Raw genomic sequence first — 27,438 nt, 5'->3', positions numbered from 1 at the left:
TTGTCTGCAATTTTGTTGGCACGAATGAGGATATGGACACGTGATTAGCAATTTGGAAGTAATACTTGTGAATTGTTGTGGTGAAAACTATGTCTCATAAACAAATATTGGTACATCACTGCATTCTGTTAAGAGTCAGTAGTGTTACTATATTACAGGACTTCTCTTTTGTACACCACTAGATCTCCTTAAATAACGGCAAAATACTCCCAGTTTTTTGTGGATACAGGAGAAACACTTTTGAGTTGAAGGGGGGTCCCACAAAACAGTGTAAAATGATCAAAAAAATTTGTGTGAGATTTAAAACTTTCGTATCTTTAGTACTCAGGTCAGACCACATCTTATATAATAAATTAAAAATTCATTAGATAATAGTTACTTATTATTTTAATGAGTGTAAAATCTTTGTAAAAACATGTAAAATTAAATTTCCTTAGGCATTTTGAAACAAATAGAAAATTATCAGGAGAATCCTGAAAAAGGAGACATCTTGAACTGCATGTTATCTTACATTTGTTGATGTAGATTTGTGTTGCTTTATGGAAGAACAGAGAATAAGTGTAGTGGAAAGTTTGGTACGATGACAAAGAGGGTAATATGATGTATTTCACAATTCAAAAAGCGAAAATAAATTGAGTGATTGTGCATATATCAGACTTCTAGTGGCTAGCCCTGTGTGTTAAATCCAGATGTTCATCCTTCTATTCATAACTCATAGCTAAAAGTCTGTTTTGGAGCAGATTCCAAGTAATTTTTTGATGCCACTTTGCATGCAATAGTGTTGGTGGAGTAAGTATTTTTGACTTGTGACTTATTAGCAGGATATTTGTAAAGTATTGCTCAAAACATGTCAACTGATGCATAGTTCATGTTTCTGATAAGGCTGTTTTCTGAAATCTTTTCATTAAAAAATTATAATGTCTCCTAAACTGACAAATTGGACAGAAGAAAAATGATGCTCTGTTTCTTTCACCCTCAGCATGTTGCTTCTATGGTCCATTTAAAGCTGCTTATAATATGAGCTGCAATGATTTTATGGTAAACAATGTAGGCCACTGTGCAAAAAAAGTATCACATTTTCGAAACGCTATTGTTCTCTCCCACTACAATGCACAAGTTTTAAATTTGGCTTCAAGATATCTACAACCTTTCTCTGTAATGCTGCAACAGTTTGGCGACGTGTGACATCACACTCATGTACGGCGATGCTACAAACAGCAAGGCACTGACATGTGCAAAATAAAAGATCACAGCTCGAAAGTTAATGATATCAAATTATCATTGATTTCAACACAGTTCTACCCAGTGATGCTGTGGATGTGTCATATGATGTAAAGGTTGTCACAGCCCCCATCTTACTCATGTGTCACTCCTTCTTTTGATGCCTCTGCAATGGAGGTCAGAACTGTGACAACCAGAGTTGAAATCATGCAGTTTTCTTACAGGTGGGGGAGGAAAACATCTCAGACACACTACTGCTGAGAATCAACATGAAAAGCCCGCAGTAGGTTGCACAAGGATACCAATGAAACCACCCCTTCCCTTAGGGCATTGATTCCCACACATCTTGAGGTCAAAAATGACAAGAGCAACAGGATGAGTCCTTGACAACATTCGAGACTGCTGACCACCTCCATCCCTGATGAGATGACGCAATGGCATTGTAGGGCTGCAGCTCCACTGATTGTGAACTGACCCATTTCGAGTGCGGTGCAACAGCAATTTTTGCAGTGGTATATAGGGTGAAATCACTATGGGTTTTCAAAACCATTCAACATTTGAACGTGATCTGATACAGCAAAAGGTGTTTATGCTTTTGCAGTCCTCGTGTGACAAGATCATGGAGGGGTGCAACATTGACACGTGCACGAATAAAATGGTAAAGGGTTCTCTAAGAGCACCCAGTTCCACAATACCCTCAGTGTGGCCAATGCACGTTTGTTGAAAATGTTAAAAATGTACCTGTCACAGACTTCAACACACATTCCGGCCAGTGGCATCTTTAGGCTGCTATAGCACCTCAGGGCAGGCAACCCATGTGACACCCCTGAAGAGGGATGCAGCTATGGTCCGGAAGAAGAAGTGAAGAAGCTGGAGCTGGCTGCTCAGGTTGAGGAGTTGGCAGCTGTGATGACTCCAATGGGGTCAAAGTCCGTGGGCAAGAAGGAGATGTCTTCTCTGGTAAGATGATAGAGATCATGGTGGGGTGGTGGCTGCTTGCTGCACTAGGCCTTCTGATGGTAGAGATTTCTGGCCAGGATATTGCAACCTAAGCTGATTCTGATGTCTGTAGAGCAATTCTCATGCCATTGTCACCAGAACCAATGATGGCCTTGTTGCAACGAAACTGACCATTGGATCCAACCTGGGATATGTACCAAGGGTCACACCCAGACAGGAGTTCCTACATGTAAAGATTCGAACAGGTGACAGTTCCAGTCTGTTGTCCAGCTGAAGGTGCCAGCTGGGATCTTGCCCAATGGTACCATTCTGTCTTCCCCGCATCAGTTAGGTCGTTTTCAGCCTTACACACTGATTCAAGGAGAGAAGACTTGTAATCCAGTGGGCCATATCAATGGATCATATCATACTACTGACTTGTCTTAATACCCCTACACACACACAGAGAGAGAGAGAGAGAGAGAGAGAGAGAGAGAGAGAGAGAGAGAGGGGGGGGGGGGGGTGAGATGGGGAATGGAGGGGGGAGGGGAAGGGTGAGGGGCTGCAAGTGGTAAGTAGCACATCATCTCTGGCTGGTGGGTCATGTAAGCCCTTCAGCTGGCCAAGTTAAGACCAAGCGGCCATAGGCCCATTTTCACTTCTTGGAGAAAGCTAATGTGGTCCTCTCGATGGCCAGCCAAGTGACTCTGCACTGCATCAGCTATTTCTACATATTCTTTGGACTGACTACACTATTTGTTCATGAACTCTCTCTCTCTCTCTCTCTCTCTCTCTCTCTCTGTGTGTGTGTGTGTGTGTGTGTGTGTGTGTGTGTGTGTGTGTGTGGAGGTGGGGGGTCTCCAGCCAAACCCCTGCACCGATTTCCACCTCCATACTACTTGCCCCACAAGAATCAGCAATGTGTGGTTTATAATCTCCTAGCTCCAATAGGAGCAGAGGTATGAGTAAACAGGTTTCTCAGTAGTAGTAGTAGAGGGTTTTTTGGGTGCACGACAGCAAGGTCTTCAGCGCCTGCTCAGTAACATAGTGAGACAGGTGTCAACAAAATACTCAGAACAGTAAGATAAAACAGAACATAAAACACAGGTAACAAGCCTTGAAAAGTATGTGCTACCCACACCGAAGCGTGGGACGAAGCATGTCATCAGCAGTAAAACATGGACAACACAGGAAGAAAGTGGTAGAGGGAGGTAAAACAATATAGAAGATGGAAGTGGCTGGCTGACCGCAAGGAAAAAAGGGAGGCGTCAGCCACTCGGCAATACACTAAAACCTCCAGCCTAAAATTTTAGACCAGAGTCCAGACACATCACAAAACTTTTAAACCCCAGACACACACATCTCATCGTTAGCTAAAACACAAGGCAGATCTCCATCAACTTGTGCTTCTGCCCTTGCATCACAGTATAAAATGCAGTCTGTTAAAATGTGCCGGACAGAGATGTGCACACCACAAGCATCACAAAACGGAGTATCCTCCCGCCGTAATAAAAAACTATGTGTGAGAGGACAGTGCCCGATCCGAAGACGTGTGAGGGTCACTTCTTCCCGCCTGAGCAACCAGCAGGAGGAATGCCATAGCTGAGTTGTTGACTTCACCAACCGCAGTTTATTGGCCGTCACTGCCAGCCATTCTTCCTCCCACAACTCCATGCACTTTCTGTGGAGTGCAGAGATGACAGACTGCAAGGGAATAGGACACTGGACCACATCCTGCTCTCTGCAGGGCTCCTTGGCAGCCCAATCGGCCTGTTCATTGCCCCATATTCCTACATGACCAGTCACCCAGCAGAAGGACACCTCCTTACCCCGCCGTTGGAGCAAGTACAGTTGGTCATATATCAGCTGGACCATCTCCTCAGTTGGGTACAGATTCTGCAGTGATTGTAAGGCACTAAGAGAATTGGAGCAGAGAAGAAATCAATTGCCCCGAACACGATTCATCTGCTCCAGTGCCTTCAGGATTGCATGGAGCTCCACTGCGAAAACGGTATATTCATCAGGGAGGCGAATCCGGGTAACATGATCAGGGAACACTACAGAACAGCCAAGGAAATTCTCCTGTTTGGAGCCATCAGTGTAAATGACGGTGAAACCATGATGCAGATCTAAAATGTTAAAAAACAGAGATTGGAATGTAAAATCTGGTGTGCTATCTTTCTTAAAATTAGACAAATCTAAAATAAGTCTGGGTCTCCGGAGGAGCCAAGGTGGAAATCTGCTCCAACCGTGACGTAAATCATGAAGACCAGCCATAGACATCGCAGAGAGGCAATCCTGTGCGTGAATCCCATAGGGCTACGTGGCACGTTGCTGGTTATGAAATAGCCGTGCCAGAGGAGGCTGAACAATGGTATGGTATGCAGGGGTGTATGGTGCGGACAAAGTTTTATATGCCTGGTGCACTGTAAGTAGCCATAGTGTGGCTAAGACATTTTAAAATACTTAAAGCCTTAAGTGACCATCGTTTCAGGTCTTTAAGATGAGGTAACCACGTAAGCTTCGAGTCAAAAATGAGCCCCAGAAATCTCACTGTCTTTAAAAGTAAGGCTAGTGTCCCTCATCCTCAATTCAGGAAAGGTTAAAATCGAACGAGAATGGTGAAAAAGAACACATACGGACTTCTCGGTGGAAAACTTAAACCACTCTTCTGCGTCCAGTCATCCGAACGTCTAAGAGTAAGTTGCAACTGACGCGTTTTCATTGCAAGGCTTGAAGAAGAGGAAAACAAAGAGAAATCATCCACACACAAGGAACACTGGATATGACTTTTCACTATGGAGGTAATGCTATTAACAACTATGGCAAAGACAGTCACACTTAAAACGCTACCCTGAGGGACACCGTTCTCCTGCTCAAAGCGGTCAGACAGGACCAATTCAGTATCTAAAATACCGTGGCGAGAGGAAAGACTGAATAAAACGAGGAAGACAACCACGAAAACCCCATTCGCGAAGCTGCTCCACGATGAGACGCCTCCAAGTAGTATCATAGGCCTTCTCGATGTCAAAAAATACACCTAGAAGGTGATGGCAGCATAGGGAAGCTTGTTGTATAGCCGCCTCCAGGAGGGCAAGGTTATCGAAGGTGAACGAAACCTCCTGAACCCACACTGAAAGCGACTAAGGAGTTGCCGGGATTCTAACATCCAGACAAGGTGGCGGTTGACCATCCGCTCCTAGGTCTTTCCCATGCAACTAGTGAGGGCAACACTACGGTAGCTACTCAGGCTCGTGCAGTCTTTTCCAGGTTTTAAAAAAGGAATTAAAACTGCCTCATGCCACAAGTCAGGAAAGTGATCTAGCGTCCAAATGGCTTTAACAAGTGCGAGGAGGATTTCTTTGTTGCGCCTGGTGAGGTGCCGTAGCATACTGTAATGGATCCTGTCGTGACCAGGGGATGTGTCACGAGCTGCAGACAATGCAGAATCCAGCTCCCACATAGAAAATGGGCAGTTGTAAACTTCATGAGAGGTGATGTAATGAAACGGAAGATAGGGAGAGAAGGTAATGGCCAGAAAGAGGAGGGAGGGAGGGAGGGAGAGAGAGAGAGGGGGGGGGGGAGGTGGACAGAAAGAGGGGGGAGCAGGCAGACTACACCTCTTACCAACCACTCTATGACACTGGAAACCCAGACTGACTGGTTGTTGCAGTAACGGTGGCAAAATACGCTGCCATAGTCTGGGCTATGTCTCGGGGATCCGTGTGGAGAGTGCCGTTATTTATTACAGAAGCCATGGGGCACCTCTCTCCTCTGCCAGAAATTCTCCTGATGGTCTCCCACACAATGGAGCAGTCCCTGCCATATAGGCTGCCCTGTATGATAGGTGTATTGTGTGGAAGTAGGAGGAGAGAGGAAGGAGATGGACAGAAAGAGAGGGGGTGATGTAATGAAACGGAAGATAGGGGGAGAAGGTAATGGCCAGAAAGAGGAGGGAGGGAGAGAGAGAGAGGGGGGGGGGAGGTGGACAGAAAGAGGGGGGAGCAGGCAACTGGCAGAAAGAGGGAAGAGGAGATGGGTTGAGAAATGATGATGAGGAGGAGGAGGAGGAGGAGGAGGAGGAGGAGATGAACAGGGAGAGGAGGGATGAGCAGGGGAAGGAGAAGATTGGCGGAGAGGGATAGAGGAGGAGATGGACAAAGAGTGGTGTGAGGAGGGGATGGACAAATAGGAAGATGAGGAGGTGTTGGGCAAAGAGACGGCGGAGGTAATGGACCACGAGAGTGGGAGGAAGGGACGTCATTATATGTCACATATATGTACACAAGCGAAGCATGAACAAACAAAGATTAGAACAAGCAAAACAAATAATTGAAGGGGTTGGACATGGAAGTTTGAGATGACTGTTTGCCATTATTTGGTCCTCGTTGCAAGGCACATTCCATTATTTCTATTCCACACAAGATTTTGTTGAATTATGCAAAATAGTTCAGTGTTTATCATACATACCATAACAGGCCATAGCTCCTAGTGCTTCTTCTGCTGAGTCATCAAGTGGGGACCAATGATTTGGTCTCTCATCACACAGTTCAAATAAGGGTTGCTTTTCATTTTGTATAAGTTTCTTTTTGATTTGTTTGCAAAGTGATTCAAACTCTTCTTCAGTGGCACATAAGAAGCACTGAGGAAAAATATAAAAAAACACAGCAAATTAGTTACAGTTCACTACAGATAGTTGTGGACAATGGAACACTTTATATTCTGAGAGTTTTACAATAAATTAATTTTGTTTATCAAGCCTTGAGAAAAAGAAACTTACTGCAACTGCAATTACTTTCAAGTTTTTATTGTGCTTCTATTATTATTATTATTATTATTATTATTATCATCATCATCTTCTTCTTCTTCTTCCTCCTGGTGATGTGTTCCAGCTATGCAGCTAATCACAAAGCTGTTTGTTTTTATGCCATATGTGTGTCATTTCCTTTTATTTATGAAGTGTGTTTGTTGTACGTATATAATAAATTTATCATATAATGTTTCCAAATACATTAATATATTGCAATTTTTGTTGTTACCTTGTTAAGATAATAATGAAAAACCTGTAATATAGTTACATATATAGAAATATTATTTAACATATTTACACTGGAGTGCCAAAGAAATTGGTACAGGCACGCACATTCAAATACAGAGATACGTAAACAGGCAGAATAAGGCGCTGCAGTCGGCAATGCCTATATATGACAACAAGTGTCTGGTAGAGTTGTTAGATTGGTTAGCTGCTACAATGGCAAGTTATCAAGATTTAAGTGAGTCTGAACGTGATGTTATAGTCAGTGCAAGAGCGATGGGACACAGCATCTCCAAGGTAGCGATGAAGATGCGACAGAAATGCAACCCTTCCTCAAATTGCTGCAGATTTCAATGCTAGGCCATCAAAAAATGTCAGCATGCAAACCATTCAATGAAACACCATTGATATGGGCTTTCGGAACTGAAGGCCCACTCGTCTTCCCTTGATGACTGTAAGACACAAAGCTTTATGCCTCACCTGGGCTCATAAACACCAACATTGGACTGTTGACTAGAAACATGTTGCCTGGTCAGACGAGTCTTATTTCAAATTGTATTGAGCGGATGGCTGTGTACAGGTACAGAGACAACCACATGAATCCACGGACCCTGCATTTCAGCAGGGCACTGTTCAAGCTGGTGGAGGCTCTGTAATGGTGTGGGGTGTGTGCAGTTGGAGTGACATGGGACCCCTGATACATCTACATATGATTCTGACAGCTGACACGTACATCAGCAGCCTGTCAGATAACCTGCATCCATTCATGTCCATTGCGCATTCCAACAGACTTGGGCAATTCCAGCAGGACACTGTGACATCCCAAGCATCCAGAATTGCTACAGCTTGGCTTCAGAAACACTCTTCTGAGTTTTAAAACTTATGCTGGCTACCAAACTCTCCAGATATGAACATTATTCAGCATATCTGGAATGCCTTGCAACATGCTTTTCAGAAGAGATCCCCACCCCCTTGTACTCCTACGAATGTACGCCCAGCCCTGCAGGATTCACAGTGTCAATTCCCTCCAGCACTACTTCAGACATCAGTCAAATCCATGCCATGTCATGCTGCAGCACTTCTGCGTGGTCATGGGCAGCCCTACACGGTATTAGGCAGGTGTACCAGTTTCTTTGGCTCTTCAGTGTATGGCAAATTTACAACAAACATGTATTACAGACCGCCACTGAGGATTCTTTGCAAACGGAGATGAACTACATGTGGCATAAAAACAAACATTTAGTTACATTTAGTTGCACAGAAGAGACGTCATCTATAGAAGGATGATGTGATGATGATGATGATGATGATGACGACAATGATGCTGTTGCTGACAACAACAACAACAACAACAACAATAATATAAAAGCAACTAAGGAACAACAGCAAACATAGAAATCGCCAGGAGGATTTTCAGTTTCGTAAGACATGGCATATCAATAAACACCTTAAAGATGAGCAACTGAAATTACTTGTATTGATCAGTCAGTAAATTAATATTAAATGTATGAAATCAAAGTGGATTCTTTTAGCATTCCTTGTGAAGTGTTGCAACATGCTCTAGCTGATTTTGCTTTTACATGGCGCAATGGCTGCTACCTTACTGGTAAGTTTGTTTTTTCTTTTCCATCGTTTTTTCTTTTGAGCACAGACACTGGAGTGGTTAGGAGTTGCTTGATTACAACATCCATGTCAGCTAGACTCTGGTCCACATATGATTCGGTAAGTCAAAATCTGCACAGTATGGTATGACAGCTACCAGCTCCTTCAATACAGACACATTACTTAACTGCTTTCCATCTGCCAGTAGGAATAATGCCATGAGGTGTGATATACTCTTATATGCAAGCATAGTTGGTGATATACTGAAAATTAATAATTTTGCTGTAAATTCACTTAAACATAGAAATGTCTGCACCAGTGTCAATTAGTAAATTCTGCACTCAGGGATACTTCCCTGATATGTTGTTTCAGTTAATCAAGTGATTGAATTTGTGATTGCTAGCAGTTTCACTTGTGAATATGGTATTCAGAGTATGATCTAAGTGTCCTGAAATTTATATTCAACGAAAGTTGGTCTCAAGTCTGAATTGCATGGTTACCTGACTCAGTCAATCTCTCTCTCTCTCTCTCTCTCTCTCTCTCTCTCTCTCACACACACACACACACACACACACGCTTGTGGTGATAAAAGGAGATATGTTTTGTGCAGGTGGTGCTCCAAACCTTCCAAATACTTGAAAAACAAGGACATGACAGCCAAGAAGCTGTAATATGCCTCACTTTATTCATGACTAGTTTTGATAATACTGTCATCTTTTATCCAACATGATTAAATCATTCTGACTTACTAGTGTATGGCCTGACATCATAATGATTCACAGATTATGATGACTATCGTTTTCCCTAGGAAACCAGAATGGCTTGACCTTGTCAATCGCATTATATTATTATCAGAGTTAATAATGATTAAAGAAAGTCGAACTGCAGCTTTTTGCTAGTCATGTCTTCTTTTTTTATGACAATGGACTTCATTTTCGTTCATATGCATAATCACTATATTTGCCATAAGTTACTCACCCATGCAAGATTAGATGATGTATTCCTAGCATCGACAATTGAAACAGTGTACTGATTACAGATGTACAACATCATGTTCAGACAGCTGAACCCACAGCTGTTACATGTTCAGCCATCATCAAAGAAACTGATGTCAACTTATACACAGTTATCTTCTCCAGTTCACCACAGACTTGCTCTATTATATTTTTTATGATTTTTATGCATTCTACTTCCCACTTTCTCCTTTAGTTCTAGAATATCAATAGTTGAAAAGTCTCTGCTAACTTTGCTAGATTTGAGGTGTGTGCAGTGGGATGTAATTGCTGGCAAGTTGTCAAACTATTTCACTTTACATATATGTTCACCTTGACGAGTTGTGGTGATGTCCACCCAAACAATCCCATTTCTCAAATGTTCAACAGCCTTACAGCTGCAACACATAGTGAGCTTTTATTAGTGTTGATCTATTTTCATTATGAAAAGAATATTCTGAGAAAATTCGAGTCCTGCAAGTGACACTCTAAGTGAAGCTTTTAAGTCCTTTTCATTGACTACTTGTTACAGCTTTCACACAGTATATTTATGTGAGCCCTGTTTTACTGATAACTGAATTGCTGCACCTGCACTAGAAAATTTGTACTAACAAGTGTTTGCCACAACATTGGCATACACCTCACCTAGAAGCTGAAATACTCTTTATAAATGTTTCTGCAACCTTCTTTATTTTAGCCAGCTAAGCTAAAATTGTTATTTGAAGAGCATACATTTTCATTATCAAACTCAATGGCAGTTGCTGAAGCCCACGCGGACACAGACACGCACAGGCGAGCACACACACACACACACACACACACACACACACACACACACACACAGAGAGAGAGAGAGAGAGAGAGAGCTGTGTAATGAAAGTCATAAATAAATAAAAGTTTTTTATAAGAAATTATTAGTGGCAGTTAGGACACATGACATAAAAAGAATTACTTTTTCTATGCACTTTAGTCAGTGGGAGGAACAAAGGGAGGTGCAAAGTACAAGAATAATATACACTGCTTTTTTTCTACACCCCACAATCTTCATGCAAGTCTACTTTTCACAAAGAAAGTACTTTTAGAATGAAAGTACAATCAGGAAGATAACAAAAATATCTTCTTCTTACAAAGCAGTACGAGATTTAGGAACGAACAGCAGCAGTCAAACTGAGTTGTTCTTTTTCGAAAAAGACAGGACTGAAAAGAATGTTTTCTCAAGCACTTTCCTCTTTTCTCTAGAAGAAGAAATCTCTGGTTTCAAAGACTAACATCTGCATCAATTGTGGTTCATATTTGCTGCCCTCTAATGATGGACCATTTATTCCTATGTGTGCACAATTGCTTTAAACAGTAATTTAGAAGGTGGGCTGTATCTAAAATTATAAATATTCTCCCCAATTCCACTTTTACAAAAAAATTAGCACTACTATATTTATATTGGCTATCTAGCTTTGCCTTCATTACTTCCATGTCCTTACATTTCCACATTGTCCTGTATTTCTGCTGTTATCATTCCATATGCCTCTATACTTACCAAGCATTTTAATGGGAATCTATATAGTCATTCGGCACTTTATTTATCCATGTACTACAAGAAATGACTTCCCATTATGTAGAAATAATTACCAAAAGCAATTCCTTACTGGTGGTTAACCTGTCAAATCAACCATCATAAGTTTTTGAGAGATTCTGGATCAGCCCCCCCCCCCCCCCCTGTCCATCTTCAGTTGATCTACACACATCAACAAAAAAGTGTTGCATCACCCCAATATGCTATGCAGATGTGTTGCTATTGTGATTGTTCCTGCACCGATCAGAGGGTCACCCCCCTGACGTTGTTTGTAAACATACACCCAGTTGCCAAGAGTGCTATCTATTGGTAGAATGCTGTGCTTGAATGGATTGAAGCATTTCACTAGTAAGTCAAGTTAATTAGTTAGTTGTAAAAACAAAGATGATGAGACTTGCCAAACAAAAGCGCTGGCAGGTCGATAGACACACAAATAGCCAGATTACACTCCCATATTTTATTTTCTCAGGCTTGTCTGACATTTGGCATTACCCCCAAAGGCCTCACACTTAAAGTTCCCATCTCTGGCTGCAACCCTTCTTTCCATCAGTCCCTATACCAGTTCCAAACTGAACAATCCATTGCCCTCACCCACCTAATCCTTCACCTACACATCAACTCAGCCAATGAACACACCCGTCAACTCCTATCCTTAATAAAAGTCCTCAATCTTTCCTCTCCCACATCCACACCGGCTGTTCAGAGCATCCTCCTACAGGCCAACTGCAAATTAGAACAGCATGCCACCCTCCACCTTAAAAAAAACTATCCAATCTCCTGGTTTCCCACCTCTGGAAAAGCAACTCACTCACCCTTCACAACCTTTCCAGCAAACCTCAACCTCCTCTCATTGCACACAAACCCAGTCTCTCCCATCTACTCAATCTCCCACTTGCAGCTCCACTCCCTCCAAAACCTCAAAATTCCAATCAACACAATCTGGAACCACAACACCCTAATTCAGTAGTTAACCTTTCCTCCAAACCTCTCTCCCAATCCGAAACCTCTGTCCTATCCAAAGGCCTCACCTTCAGCCCCACTCCCAGATTCAACCAAACAGCCCTCATCAAAGATTTACTGTCCTACACTCGTACTCTCTGCTGGAAATATCACTTTGCCACGAAGAAAAATGATCCTAATCCTATTCCTAATGATCCAACTCCCCAAGACACTATCCAAATTGAACCCTGACTTGAACAGTTCCGTCCTCCGTCACAGCGGGACCCACCTCCTCTTCCTCAAAATCACCCCCTCCAAACCTTCCAGGAATTTCTCACTTCCAGCCTTGCCTCACAATCCTTCATAAAAAACCTTAACCCTACTCCCAACATCACCACTGCTGAAGCCCAAGCTATCCGTGATCTGAAGGCTGACCGTTCCATCGTCATTCTTCCGGCGGACAAGGGTTCCACGACAGTGGTACTTGATCGTCGGGAGTATGTGGCTGAGGGACTGCGTCAGCTTTCAGACAACACCACATACAAACTTTGCCAAGGTAATCCCATTCCTGATGTCCAGGCGGAGCTTCAAGGAATACTCAGAACCTTAGGCCCCCTACAAAACCTTTCACCTGACTCCATCAACCTCCTGACCCCACCGACACCCCACACCCCTACCTTCTACCTTCTTCCTAAAATTCACAAACCCAATCATCCCGGCCGCCCCATTGTAGCTGGTTACCAAGCCCCCACATAACGTATCTCTGCCTACGTAGATCAACATCTTCAACCCATTACATGCAGTCTCCCATCCTTCATCAAAGACACCAACCACTTTCTCGAACGCCTGGAATCCTTACCCAATCTGTTACCCCCGGAAACCATCCTTGTAACCATTGATGCCACTTCCTTATACACAAATATTCCGCACGTCCAGGGCCTCGCTGCGATGGAGCACTTCCTTTCATGCCGATCACCTGCCACCCTACCTAAAACCTCTTTCCTCATTACCTTACCCAGCTTCATCCTGAACCACAACTTCTTCACTTTTGAAGGCCAGACATACCAACAATTAAAGGGAACAGCCATGGGTACCAGGATGGCACCCTCGTACGCCAACCTATTCATGGGTCGCTTAGGGGAAGCCTTCTTGGTTACCCAGGCCTGCCAACATAAGTTTGGTACAGATTTATTGATGACATCTTCATGATCTGGACTCACAGTGAAGAAGAACTCCAGAATTTCCTCTCCAACCTCAACTCCTTTGGTTCCATCAGATTCACCTGGTCCTACTCCAAATCCCATGCCACTTTCCTTGACGTTGACCTCCACCTGTCCAATGGCCAGCTTCACACATCCGTTCACATCAAACCCACCAACAAGCAACAGTACCGCCATTATGACAGGTGCCACCCATTCCACATCAAACGGTCCCTTCCCTACAGACTAGGTCTTCGTGGCAAACGAATCTGCTCCAGTCCGGAATCCCTGAACCATTACACCAACAACCTGACAACAGCTTTCGCATCCCGCAACTACCCTCCCGACCTGGTACAGAAGCAAATAACCAGAGCCACTTCCTCATCCCCTCAAACCCAGAATCCCCCACAGAAGAACCACAAAAGTGCCCCACTTATGACAGGATACTTTCCGGGACTGGACCAGACTCTGAATGTGGCTCTCCAGCAGGGATACAACTTCCTCAAATCCTGCCCTGAAATGAGATCCATCCTTCATTAAATCCTCCCCACTCCACCAAGAGTGTCTTTCCGCCGTCCACCTAACCTTCGTAAACTGTTAGTTCATCCCTATGAAATCCCCAAACCACCTTCCCTACCCTCTGGCTCCTATCCTTGTAACCGCCCCTGGTGTAAAACCTGTCCCATGCACCCTCCCACCACCACCTACTCCAGTCCTGTAACCCGGAAGGTGTACACTATCAAAGGCAGAGCCACATGTGAAAGCACCCACGTGATTTACCAACTGACCTGCCTACACTGTGACGCATTCTATGTGGGAATGACCAGCAACAAACTGTCCATTCGCATGAATGGACACAGGCAGACAGTGTTTGTTGGTAATGAGGATCACCCTGTGGCTAAACATGCCTTGGTGCACGGCCAGCACATCTTGGCACAGTGTTACACCGTCCGGGTTATCTGGATACTTCCCACTAAAACCAACCTATCCGAACTCCGGAGATGGGAACTTGCTCTTCAATATATCCTCTCTTCCTGTTATCCACCAGGCCTCAATCTCCGCTAATTTCAAGTTGCCGCCACTCATACCTCACCTGTCATTCAACAACATCTTTGCCTCTGCACTTCCGCCTCGACTGACATCTCTGCCCAAACTCTTTGTCTTTAAATATGTCTGCTTGTGTCTGTATATGTGTGGATGGATATGTGTGTGTGTGCGAGTGTATACCCGTCCTTTTTTCCCCCGAAGGTAAGTCTTTCCGCTCCCGGGATTGGAATGACTCCTTACCCTCTCCCTTAAAACCCACATCCTTTCGTCTTTCCCTCTCCTTCCCTCTTTCCTGATGAGGCAACAGTTTGTTGCGAAAGCTTGAATTTTATGTGTATGTTTGTGTTTGTTTGTGTGTCTATCGACGTGCCAGCGCTTTAGTTTGGTAAGTCACATCATCTTTGTTTTTAGATATATTTTTCCCACGTGGAAAGTTTCCCTGTATATATATATATATATATATATATATATATATATATATATATATATATAACAGAGGGAAACATTCCACGTGGAAAAAATATATCTAAAAAGAAAGATGATGAGACTTACCAAACAAAAGCGCTGGCAGGTCGATAGACACACAAACAAATAGACACACAAACAAACACAAATATACACACAAAATTCAAGCTTTCGCAACAAACTGTTGCCTCATCAGGAAAGAGGGAGGTCTGCTTGTGTCTGTATGTGTGGATGGATATGTGTGTGTGTGCGAGTGTATACCTGTCCTTTTTTCCCCCTAAGGTAAGTCTTTCCGCTCCCGGGATTGGAATGACTCCTTGCCCTCTCCCTTAAAACCTACATCCTTGAAACATTCCACATGGGAAAAATATATCTAAAAACACAGATGATGTGACTTACCGAACGAAAGTGCTGGAAGCCGATAGACACACAAACAAACACAAACATACACATGAAATTCAAGCTTTCGCAACAAACTGTTGCCTCATCAGGAAAGAGGGAAGGAGAGGGAAAGACGAAAGGATGTGGGTTTTAAGGGAGAGGGTAAGGAGTCATTCCAATCCCGGGAGCGGAAAGACTTACCTTAGGGGCAAAAAGGATGGGTATACACTCGCACACACACACACATATCCATCCACACATATACAGACACAAGCAGACATAATACGAAAGCGCTGGCAGGTCTGCTTGTGTCTGTATATGTGTGGATCGATATGTGTGTGTGTGCGAGTGTATACCCGTCCCTTTTTTCCCCCTAAGGTAAGTCTTTCCACTCCCGGGATTGGAATGACTCCTTACCCTCTCCCAAAAACCCACTTCCTTTCGTCTTTCCCTCTTTCCTGATGAGGCAACAGTTTGTTGTGAAAGCTTGAATTTTGTGTGTATGTATGTGTCTGTTTGTGTTTCTATCAACCTGCCAGCGCTTTCGTATTCTTTGTTTTATATCTGTCCTTTTTTCCCCCTAAGGTAAGTCTTTCCGCTCCCGGGATTGGAATGACTCCTTACCCTCTCCCTTAAAACCCACATCCTTTCGTCTTTCCCTCTCCTTCCCCCTTTCCTGATGAGGCAACAGTTTGTTGCGAAAGCTTGAATTTTGTGTGTATGTTTGTGTTTGTTTGTGTGTCTATCGACGTGCCAGCGCTTTCGTTTGGTAAGTCACATCATCTTTGTTTTTATATAAAATAGAGGGAAACATTCCACGCGGGAAAAATGTATATATATATATATATATATATATATATATATATATATATATATATATATAACAGAGGGAAACATTCCACGTGGAAAAAATATATCTAAAAAGAAAGATGATGAGACTTACCAAACAAAAGCGCTGGCAGGTCGATAGACACATAAACAAACACAAATATACACACAAAATTCAAGCTTTCGCAACAAACTGTTGCCTCATCAGGAAAGAGGGAAGGAGTGGGAAAGACGAAAGGATGTGGGTTTTAAGGGAGAGGGTAAGGAGTCATTCCAATCCCGGGAGCGGAAAGACTTACCTTAGGGGGAAAAAAGGACAGGTATACACTCGCACACACACACATATCCATCCACACATACAGACACAAGCAGACATATTTAAAGACAAAGAGTTTGGGCAGAGATGTCAGTCGAGGTGGAAGAGTAGAGGCAAAGAAGTTGTTGAGAGACAGGTGAGGTATGAGTGGCGGCAACTGGAAATTAGCGGAGATTGAGGCCTCTTCTCGTTATCCGCCAGGCCTCAATCTCCGCTAATTTCCAGTTGCCGCCACTCATACCTCACCTGTCTCTCAACAACTTCTTTGCCTCTACTCTTCCACCTCGACTGACATCTCTGCCCAAACTCTTTGTCTTTAAATATGTCTGCTTGTGTCTGTATGTGTGGATGGATATGTGTGTGTGTGCGAGTGTATACCTGTCCTTTTTTCCCCCTAAGGTAAGTCTTTCCGCTCCCGGGATTGGAATGACTCCTTACCCTCTCCCTTAAAACCCACATCCTTTCGTCTTTCCCACTCCTTCCCTCTTTCCTGATGAGGCAACAGTTTGTTGCGAAAGCTTGAATTTTGTGTGTATATTTGTGTTTGTTTGTGTGTCTATTGACCTGCCAGCGCTTTTGTTTGGTAAGTCTCATCATCTTTCTTTTTAGATATATATATATATATATAACCTGCACCATCAAACACCTACCCACCTACAGACTAATATAGTGTTAAAGAAATTGGAATTTCTTAGGATGGGCTGATCAAATTCTAATCTACAACCTCCATTCTATTTCTGATCCCACAATTTCTTCTCAATTTTATCAAAGATTTTTTTTCTACTTACAGCTGCTACAGATGGATCCATATGCAAGATATGGCTTCTGCTTGCATACTGACAGTGATACGATGCATCCATTTCTTTTTCGTGTTCTTGTTCCTTGTCTTCTACAAGACCTGCCATCTGTGTTGTATGAGGATCCAGGTAAATTACTTCATCACCTATATATTTAAGTAAGTGAAAAATATGAGACAAAAATATTAGTACTAATACCTATGTTCTTAAATGTACTATTTTATACAGTATTGCAAAATAATTTGTATGAAAGCAATCTTAGGAGATGAAAATTGTTCTAGACGCTTATCATGAAACAGTAAAGCAATGAACATACAGTGCCCAAATTTCTGTTCTTGACCCTTCCAAACAGTTGCATTTGTGCATACATACTGACATTTGTACACATTTATACACTTGCACGAATCATATACCATTCTAAATGTAGCTTCGTATATCACACGAAAATTTTTACCCCTTCTACTCCTAGATACTTTTCCTTCCAGTGTCTTAATTTTAAAATACTGATCTGCTTTAGAGTCTTTAAGATTTTTTACATATACTTCTCCTCATTGGAATTCTATTTTTAAATCTAACATTTTTTATGCATTACAGATTAATTTGTGTACACGGCTGGAACTCCACTCCAGAGAGCTGCCTTCCACTCAGGTAAACCAATTTCAACTGAGCCTTCCAGGTTTACTTGCAGACTACCCTACAGCTTCAAATCTGCCAATATACTTCCTTGACCCACTTCAAGCTGCAAGAAAGTTCTACTTAATCTGGATGACTAACTTGCATGGGGTACAGGATAATACAGAAAAGCTAAGAGTCAGCCGGTGAGCTACGACCAGATGCCTTGATCTGAAGAGCACTGACCATGATAGCCAGATGTCTTAGTTTATATCACAGACTGACATACTGTTCTAACCTGTCATAAATACTCTACACAAGGACATCTTCAAGGGGGACTGCAGCTTTTTAGAAGTTTTGACACACATACTAGCTCACTATTGACTGAAGTAAAATCCCGTTTCCGCATGCTCCCGTGCAGAGGCATGATGTCATTTGCTTTGAAAACTTGAGTGCAGTTGGTTGTCGTTGGTTGCTGTTGTGTGCTACTGCTATACCCTATGTTGGAAGATGAGTACAATTCTTCTTCAGCATCACAATTCAGATACCATTTAGTTTCAGACTCTCGTCCTTCTGATTAAAATTACTAAGATGATTAGTAATTCTATAGCCTCACTGTACAGCCTACATAGTATCCAACTGTGTCAGTACCCAAGTCATATCAAATCAAATCCACTGGGCTCCTGATTGCAGAGCAAGTTCTAGTTCTGCATCAGTTGATCTGTCAATTGCTCCCCTTCTATAGTTGCCTCTGTGCCACTTTTTGAACACCCCCCCCCCCCCCCCGTCTTTTTTAGTAGTACCCCCAGTCCCCCAGTATGTGTCTCCACAACTACATGGGTGATCCTGCATCTTCCAGATGGGTCTGAACAATACAGCGATATAGCATTTCATCAACTTCTTTCCTACACAGTCAGGAACTTTTCTTATGAACAGCAGGAAACACTTGGATTCTGCAGATTCCTGTGCATCATTATGATCTTTTTGTGGCTGTCGTAATGCTCTTTTACCTCAGTGGATGATAATCCATTCTTCAGCAATGCAATAGTGAGATATTCCACTCCGAGATATTCCACTCCATATTGAGCTGTTCCAGTTCACAAATGTTCCTTGCTCTATCTGATTATGTATTTATAACACCTTACTTAGTGATTTGAACTCTATTGTAGGTCGCTGCCAATGTGTATGGGATTTTAGTATACCGTGTGGTCCAAGCTAACATCTTGAATAAAATTTTCACTCTGCAACAGGGTGTGCACCGATATAAAACCTCCTAGCAGATTAAAACTGTGTGCCAGACTGACACTCCAACTCACCACCTGTGCCTTTTGCGAGCCAGTGCTCTACCAACTGAGCTACCCAAGCACGACTTACAGTCCATCCTCACAGCTATACTTCTGCCAGTACCTTGTCTCCTACCTTCGAAACTTCACAGAAGCTCTCCGACAAAACTTTCTTCCAGGAGTGCTAGTTTCACAGGAGAGCATGTGTGAAGTTTGGAAAGTAGGAAACAAGGTACTGGCAGAAGTAAAGCTGTGAGGACGGTTCATGAGTCATGCCTGGCTAGCTCAGTCGGTAGAGAACTTGTCTGCAAAAGGTCCTGAGTTCAAGTCTTGATGTGGAATACACTTTTAATCTACCAGGAACTTTAATATTTTCTTTCTTGAAGATTAGCATACCAAGGAAATGTCATCTACCATCTGTAGTGAACCAAATCTATGGATTAATCTCATTGAGATGTTTATAAAAATGACCCAATTCCTCTCTGCCATGTATCCACAGCATAAGCATATCATCCACATAATGAAACCATATAGTCAGTTTTTTGTTGTTAGGTACTAATGCCTGTTCTTTGTTTTCCCACAAAGAAATTTGCTATCACTGGGCTTAACAGGGTCCCCATAGCTGTGCAAGCCATCTGTTCACAAAACTCATCATTCCATGTGAAGTACAGGGTCATGAGATTATTAAAATTTTTGAATCTATCAAGACAAATAAGGGATCTAACGTTCCATCCACTAACTCGCAGAACACCAGATACATTTTACCCTCATGATGATACACCCCTAAGGAGTTCCTGGCTCAAGATATGACTATTTTACCTCTGGAATATTTTATCTAAGAGGATGTCATTATCATTAAACCATGCAGTAGAAGTATTTGCTCTTGAAGAATACAACAGTTGTAGTTTCCCCTCCCCTTGCTTTCAATTGTGTCACTATACTAACATAACATGGCCATGTTAAAAGGCCTGATCAGTCAGTCATACAGACTGCTGCTTCTCTTCAGGAACCATATGTAATTTTGGGAAGTTTTAATATTAGCTTCAGTAAAATTATGTGAACATTGGTTTGCAATGCCATGGTGCAACACAGTCGATGCTGTTAATGTCTGTGAGCTGCAGTGATCTAGGGTTGATGCCTGTACAGCAAGGAAGAACAAGAAGTGGCTGCTTTAATGGTGCTCTCTGCCAGAGACCACGGTATAAAGTAGGTTGCACACTGCACTAAAGTCAGTATGCTCGGTGTTAAGCTAATCGTTATGTGTCATATCAGCACTGTTTCATGTACTTGGCTATTCGCTTAGTTTTTCTTGTTGTTTACTCTTCGAGCTCTGTGCCAGGCATACAACAATTCTGGCTTTGCTTACTGGTTCTCCATACAGTGTACTGGTAACTCAGAGACACAGTTGGCCTGTGAGTCCGATGTTCACACACTCAGTGTTTGAAGCTCTGCTGATCATGATCAGAAATCCGAATTTTTAAGTGTCTGTTCTTGTGTTCTATTAAAAATAATGAGGTCCTTACTCACAATATAATGGGTACATCAAAATATTGGATCAACAATTTACAGACTTTTGAAACCAGCAGCAATTGCGACAGTAACATAAAAAGCAACAACTACAATGACAGTAACACCAACACCAACACCACCAGCAGCACAGTGAATTGCTACAACTGCTTATCAAACAGAAGACAACACCGCTCTCGGCATCTCCACTCAAAGTGCTTGTATGCTTTGAGGACACAAATGTAACCTGGGAAATCTATCTGCATTGTTCCCTTCTCCGTTGTATGGCAAGTAATATTTCAGATTCTGAATGTCAAGGTGCCTTATTATTGTCCACAAGCAGTAGGTTATATCATGTAGTACACAAGCTGCAACTGCTGGTTGAACCCAGTAGTCTTCCACTTAAAGAACTGTGTGTTGTGTAAAAAAGTGAGATTTTCATGCAAATCTTGTACAGCATCATCTGCCGACTCACTGATCAGAGACTTACTCATCAGACTGGCTCCTGACACGGAGATTAGAACTAAGGCATTGGTATCATCAGACTCAAGCCGTAACCATATTCATAAAAATTTATCAGGCATTGGGAATAGCATATGTGGCACAGAAAGCATTTGAAGATGAGCTAGAAGTCGCACAAATGACAGTTAAATCAATACTGTAATTGGCATGCACCTAACTTTTCACCACCATTGCCAGAACAGCAATAACAAGCAATAAAGCAATTAGATCAGTAGTTACAAAAGAGTGCACCCATTGCTAACAGACACGCAAGACAGTGAGGTTGACACATCAATCTCACCCAGCCTGTATGGCATTGGAGAAGCTGCCCCTACACATTGTTGCTGTCAACAAATCCAATGGCTTAGTGCCCCTGAAATCATGTCCAGAGTGCCGTTGGAGGCACAGTAAGTTCAATGCATTGAGTGCCATTGCAGGCACACTAAGCTCAATGCCTGTATCATGCATGACACATTGTGTCATGCCTGCCAGAAAACAAAGCCATGTAGCTAAGCATCTGTATGGACTATCAAGCAGCTCACCCACAGCTGGCCAGTGCCCATATCAGTGCTAACACACCAGTATCCATGACAGCCATGTTGATGATCACCTTAGTCATCAACAACACCGAGACGGAGCTTTAGGTCAATGCACGTGTTGCCATATTCCTATTCAACTTGGAGACATATCGAAACCTGTGCTCAAGAACACTACACATGCCACCGAGGTGAGCAGTAAATTATAGCTATCAAAATATTCCACTAACAGGCCAGCTGTCATCAGCAGCAAAATACAGGGTGTGGTCAAAGGAAGTTTGTGGTACCACTTGGCTGCAGTAAGGATTTGTAGCATACATATCCTTTTAAGCGAGAGTGGCAAAACACTGTTTTTGTCATGCCCACCCAATACTGTTTGCAATACGCCATGTAGTTAAAAAGGAGCATGATGTTTGGAAGACCCTGAGCTCATCTCACCCATTTCTGCTAGTTGATGAACAACTCCAATAGTTGTCATTAAGAAACCAAATTGTTCTCTACATACTTATGGTGATTTTAAGGGAACTAAAAACATCAAATACAATACTGATTTGTAGGCCATCTAGAAGAACTCTTGTGACATAAGTGGGGAATCAAATTCTTCTCTAAAACTGACTTTGCGGACACCTATTTACAGTTGTGGTGGTGGTTAGAGTTTAACGTCCCGTCGACAATGAGGTCATTAGAGACGGCGCGCAAGCTCGGGTTAGGGAAGGATTGGGAAGGAAATCGGCCGTGCCCTTTCAAAGGAACCATCCCGGCATTTGCCTGAAACGATTTAGGGAAATCACGGAAAACCTAAATCAGGATGGCTGGAGACGGGATTGAACCGTCGTCCTCCCGAATTATTTACAGTTGTCAGTAGGAACAGACACAAGGGAGGCACCGATGTTTAACATCCCTTTTAGGTTATATCAATACAATAGGATTCCATTTGGTGTGGCTGGTACCCTCAGCGTATTTCATTGATATTTAGAGCAGCTCATCCTAGGCATTTCTCAGTGTGCAAACTGCCTGGACGGCATTATTATAACAAAAGCAACATGGGAACAATACCTAGTAAATCTACAAACCCTATTCGAAAGACTGAAATCATGTAGCCTACACTGTTGGCTGGAAAATGCAGTTTCTTCCAACCTAGCATTAAGTACCTATGGCCACATTTTAAGCACAACTGAAACCCACAAGCTAGCACGCCAATGCAATGCTTAACGTTTCTGCCCCAAGGAGCTTCAGTCTTTCATGGATAAAATTAACTCTAATGCCAAGTTCATTCTGAAGGCAACCCAAATAGTGCACCCATTAAACCCGCTTTGCAAAAAAAGGGGCCAAGTTTCTATGGTCAGAAGTGTGCCAGAAAACGTTTCTTCAGTTAACAAATTGCCTGAAATCCACTACCTCTCATGCTACTTTTGAGTCCGAGATAGGTGCCAGACATACAAATGCTGAGGGCAGTGAGCAAGCATTTGCTCTTGTTTCCAAAATGCTATCAGCAGCACAGTTAAATTAGTCACAGTTGGGAAAACAATACACTTGCAATAATCGGCAGTGTTGAAAAGGTTCTTATTTTCCTGCACAGTACAAAATTCCACCTGATATCTGACCATAAGACACTGATATTGTTTAGCCTGTGATCGAATGTGCTGGAGAAAATGGCACAGCGCTGCAATGGTGGGCATTAGGGCAAAACTACACTGCACTCAAATGCTCATACTCAGTCTCGCGTGCCTGTGGGCCTGGATAAGGACTCTGACAATATGTGCCAGACACTGCGGTCATTCCCTATTACTGCCCGTGAAGTAGCACAGGCTGCAGCTTAGGATCAGCTACTCTGGAGGGTTTGGTCATTGGTTCAGCATGGGTGGCCAGAGTGCTTACTCAAGGACACAGACCCAGCTTTCAAGATGTATTTTTCACTCCAATATCACCTCAATGCTTCAGACGGTGTCTTGCTGCTGGCCAACTTCGAGTTGGAATGCCAGATCATCACTGCCACTGTACTCCAGTCTAGACCCTCCACATGCTGCATCAGACTCACTGAGACAGAACATAAGTGTCAGGCATGTGAGAAAAGGCAAGTCATAAAGAGAGAGAGAGAGAGAGAGAGAGAGAGAGAGAGAGAGAGAGAGAGAGAGAACATGTAAACGGACTTTGCTGGACTGTCCAAGGGTACCACATGGCTTTTAGTAGTGTACGCACTTTCGCACTCTTAAATTTCCCATGTGTGACCCAGATACAATCAATAGCCATTATGATCCAAACCTTAGTGACCATATTTGCCACATAAGGTGTGCCACAGACCCTGCTGTTAGGTAATGTCCCATAGTTCTACTAATTTGCTTTATATAGTAATTGTAGAAGGAATGGAACTGCTGCCCTCTTTGAACTGGCATCAAGTTCAAAGGCAGAGCAGTTAGTCAGGATATTCCAGTCACAGGTGAGGAAAATTTTTTCAGCAACACCATATGGCCTTTCAACAACACCATCTGAGCATGTGTTGACCCTGGCTACATATCTCAACTGCTGCCTGTGACATGCCAGCAGAACAGCAAATTATGTATTTAATATAATAGAGGGAAACATTCCACGCGGGAAAAATATATTTAAAAACAAAGATGATGTGACTTACCATACGAAAGTGCTGGCAGGTCGATAGAAACACAAACAGACACATACATACACACAAAATTCAAGCTTTCGCAACAAACTGTTGCCTCATCAGGAAAGAGGGAAGGAGAGGGAAAGACGAAAGGAAGTGGGTTTTTGGGAGAGGGTAAGGAGTCATTCCAATCCCGGGAGCGGAAAGACTTACCTTAGGGGGAAAAAAGGACGGGTATACACTCGCGCACACACACACATATCCATCCACACAAGCAGACATATTTAAAGACAAAGAGTTTGGGTAGAGATGTCAGTCGAGGCGGAAGTGCAGAGGCAAAGATGATGTTGAATGACAGGTCAGGTATGAGTGGCGGCAACTTGAAATTAGCGGAGATTGAGGCCTGGTGGGTAACGGGAAGAGAGGATATATTGAAGAGCAAGTTCCCATCTCCGGAGTTCGGATAGGTTGGTGTTGGTGGGAAGTATCCAGATAACCCGGACGGTGTAACACTGTGCCAAGCTGTGCTGGCCGTGCACCAAGGCATGTTTAGCCACAGGGTGATCCTCATTACCAACAAACACTGTCTGCCTGTGTCCATTCATGCGAATGGACAGTTTGTTGCTGGTCATTCCCACATAGAATGCATCGCAGTGTAGGCAGGTCAGTTGGTAAATCACATGGGTGCTTTTACATGTGGCTCTGACTTTGATCGTGTACACCTTCCGGGTTACAGGACTGGAGTAGGTGGTGGTGGGAGGGTGCATGGGACAGGTTTTACACCGGGGGCGGTTACAAGGATAGGAGCCAGAGGGTAGGGAAGGTGGTTTGGGGATTTCATAGGGATGAACTAAGAGGTTACGAAGGTTAGGTGGACGGCGGAAAGACACTCTTGGTGGAGTGGGGAGGATTTCATGAAGGATGGATCTCATTTCAGGGCAGGATTTGAGGAAAATCCTCCCCACTCCACCAAGAGTGTCTTTCCGCCGTCCACCTAACCTTCGTAACCTCTTAGTTCATCCCTAGGAAATCCCCAAACCACCTTCCCTACCCTCTGGCTCCTATCCTTGTAACCGCCCCCGGTGTAAAACCTGTCCCATGCACCCTCCCACCACCACCTACTCCAGTCCTGTAACCCGGAAGGTGTACACGATCAAAGGCAGAGCCACATGTGAAAGCACCCACGTGATTTACCAACTGACCTGCCTACACTGTGACGCATTCTATGTGGGAATGACCAGCAACAAACTGTCCATTCGCATGAATGGACACAGGCAGACAGTGTTTGTTGGTAATGAGGATCACCCTGTGGCTAAACATGCCTTGGTGCACGGCCAGCACATCTTGGCACAGTGTTACACCGTCCGGGTTATCTGGATACTTCCCACTAACACCAACCTATCTGAACTCCGGAGATGGGAACTTGCTCTTCAATATATCCTCTCTTCCCGTTACCCACCAGGCCTCAATCTCCGCTAATTTCAAGTTGCCGCCACTCATACCTCACCTGTCATTCAACATCATCTTTGCCTCTGCACTTCCGCCTCGACTGACATCTCTGCCCAAACTCTTTGTCTTTAAATATGTCTGCTTGTGTCTGTATATGTGTAGATGGATATGTGTGTGTGTGCGAGTGTATACCCGTCCTTTTTTCCCCCTAAGGTAAGTCTTTCCGCTCCCAGGATTGGAATGACTCCTTACCCTCTCCCTTAAAACCCACTTCCTTTCGTCTTTCCCTCTCCTTCCCTCTTTCCTGATGAGGCAACAGTTTGTTGCGAAAGCTTGAATTTTGTGTGTATGTATGTGTCTGTTTGTGTTTCTATCAACCTGCCAGTGCTTTCGTACGGTAAGTCACATCATCTTTGTTTTTAAATATAAATTATGTATTTAGCATTTTATGTTTCTTTTTATAGTTCAATTCTGAAATTCTTTGCATGTGTGAAGTATATATTTGTGCAATCTGTAGCACAGTTGCCATTTTTTTGTTTTGAACAGCCAGCTACTTTTAATTTCAACCTAGTTGTTGGGTTGGGTTGGGTTGTTTGGGGAAGGAGACCAGACAGTGAGGTCATCGGTCTCATCGGATCAGGGAAGGACGGGGAAGGAAGTGGCCGTGCCCTTTGGAAGGAACCATCCTGGCATTCGCCTGGAGCGATTTAGGGAAATCACGGAAAACCTAAATCAGGATGGCCACATCCTAGTTGTTTCCAGCTGCCACATGTGACATGAAAACAGAGCAACAAATTAAGTATTTAGCTGTTTCTGTGTGTTTTTTTTTTCCTCCATAGTATAATGCAGCTTTACTGTATGATTAAATGATGATGGCGTCCTCTTGGGTAAAATATTCCGGAGGTAAAATAGTCCCCCATTCGGATCTCCAGGCAGGGACTACTCAAGAGGATGTCGTTATCAGGAGAATGAAAACTGGCGTTCTACGGGTCGGAGCGTGGAATGTCAGCTCCCTTAATCGGGCAGGTAGGTTAGAAAATTTAAAAAGGGAAATGGATAGGTTAAAGTTAGATATAGTGGGAATTAGTGAAGTTCGGTGGCAGGAGGAACAAGACTTCTGGTCAGGTGACTACAGGGTTATAAACACAAAATCAAATAGGGGTAATGCAGGAGTAGGTTTAATAATGAATAGGAAAATAGGAATGCGGGTAAGCTACTACAAACAGCATAGTGAACGCATTATTGCGGCCAAGATAGATACGAAGCCCACACCTACTACAGTAGTACAAGTTTATATGCCAACTAGCTCTGCAGATGACGAAGAAATTGAAGAAATGTATGATGAAATAAAAGAAATTATTCAGATAGTGAAGGGAGACGAAAATTTAATAGTCATGGGTGACTGGAATTCGAGTGTAGGAAAAGGGAGAGAAGGAAACATAGTAGGTGAATATGGATTGGGGCTAAGAAATGAAAGAGGAAGCCGCCTGGTAGAATTTTGCACAGAGCATAACTTAATCATAGCTAACACTTGGTTTAAGAATCATGAAAGAAGGTTGTATACATGGAAGAACCCTGGAGATACTAAAAGGTATCAGATAGATTATATAATGGTAAGACA

The 27,438-nt window shown here is 43.1% G+C and overlaps 1 protein-coding gene across 1 annotated transcript in view; it reads right to left on the bottom strand.

The window, feature by feature from the left end:
* LOC126262823 (cysteine protease ATG4B) overlaps positions 1–27,438 on the bottom strand; it is a 91,260-nt gene that overhangs the window by 2,816 nt on the left and 61,006 nt on the right. The window contains exons 8-9 of the mRNA XM_049959671.1: positions 17,323–17,477; positions 6,631–6,802 (exon numbers count right to left, since the gene is read on the bottom strand). Coding sequence (XP_049815628.1) covers positions 6,631–6,802; positions 17,323–17,477 — 327 coding nt within the window. The remainder of the gene's footprint in view (positions 1–6,630; positions 6,803–17,322; positions 17,478–27,438) is intronic.

This window comes from Schistocerca nitens, chromosome 6 (assembly GCF_023898315.1).
Source record: "Schistocerca nitens isolate TAMUIC-IGC-003100 chromosome 6, iqSchNite1.1, whole genome shotgun sequence".
Taxonomy (NCBI): Eukaryota; Metazoa; Arthropoda; class Insecta; order Orthoptera; family Acrididae; genus Schistocerca; species Schistocerca nitens.
Note: the sequence above shows the minus strand (reverse complement) of the source record. Positions and strands in the feature narration are given on the sequence as shown.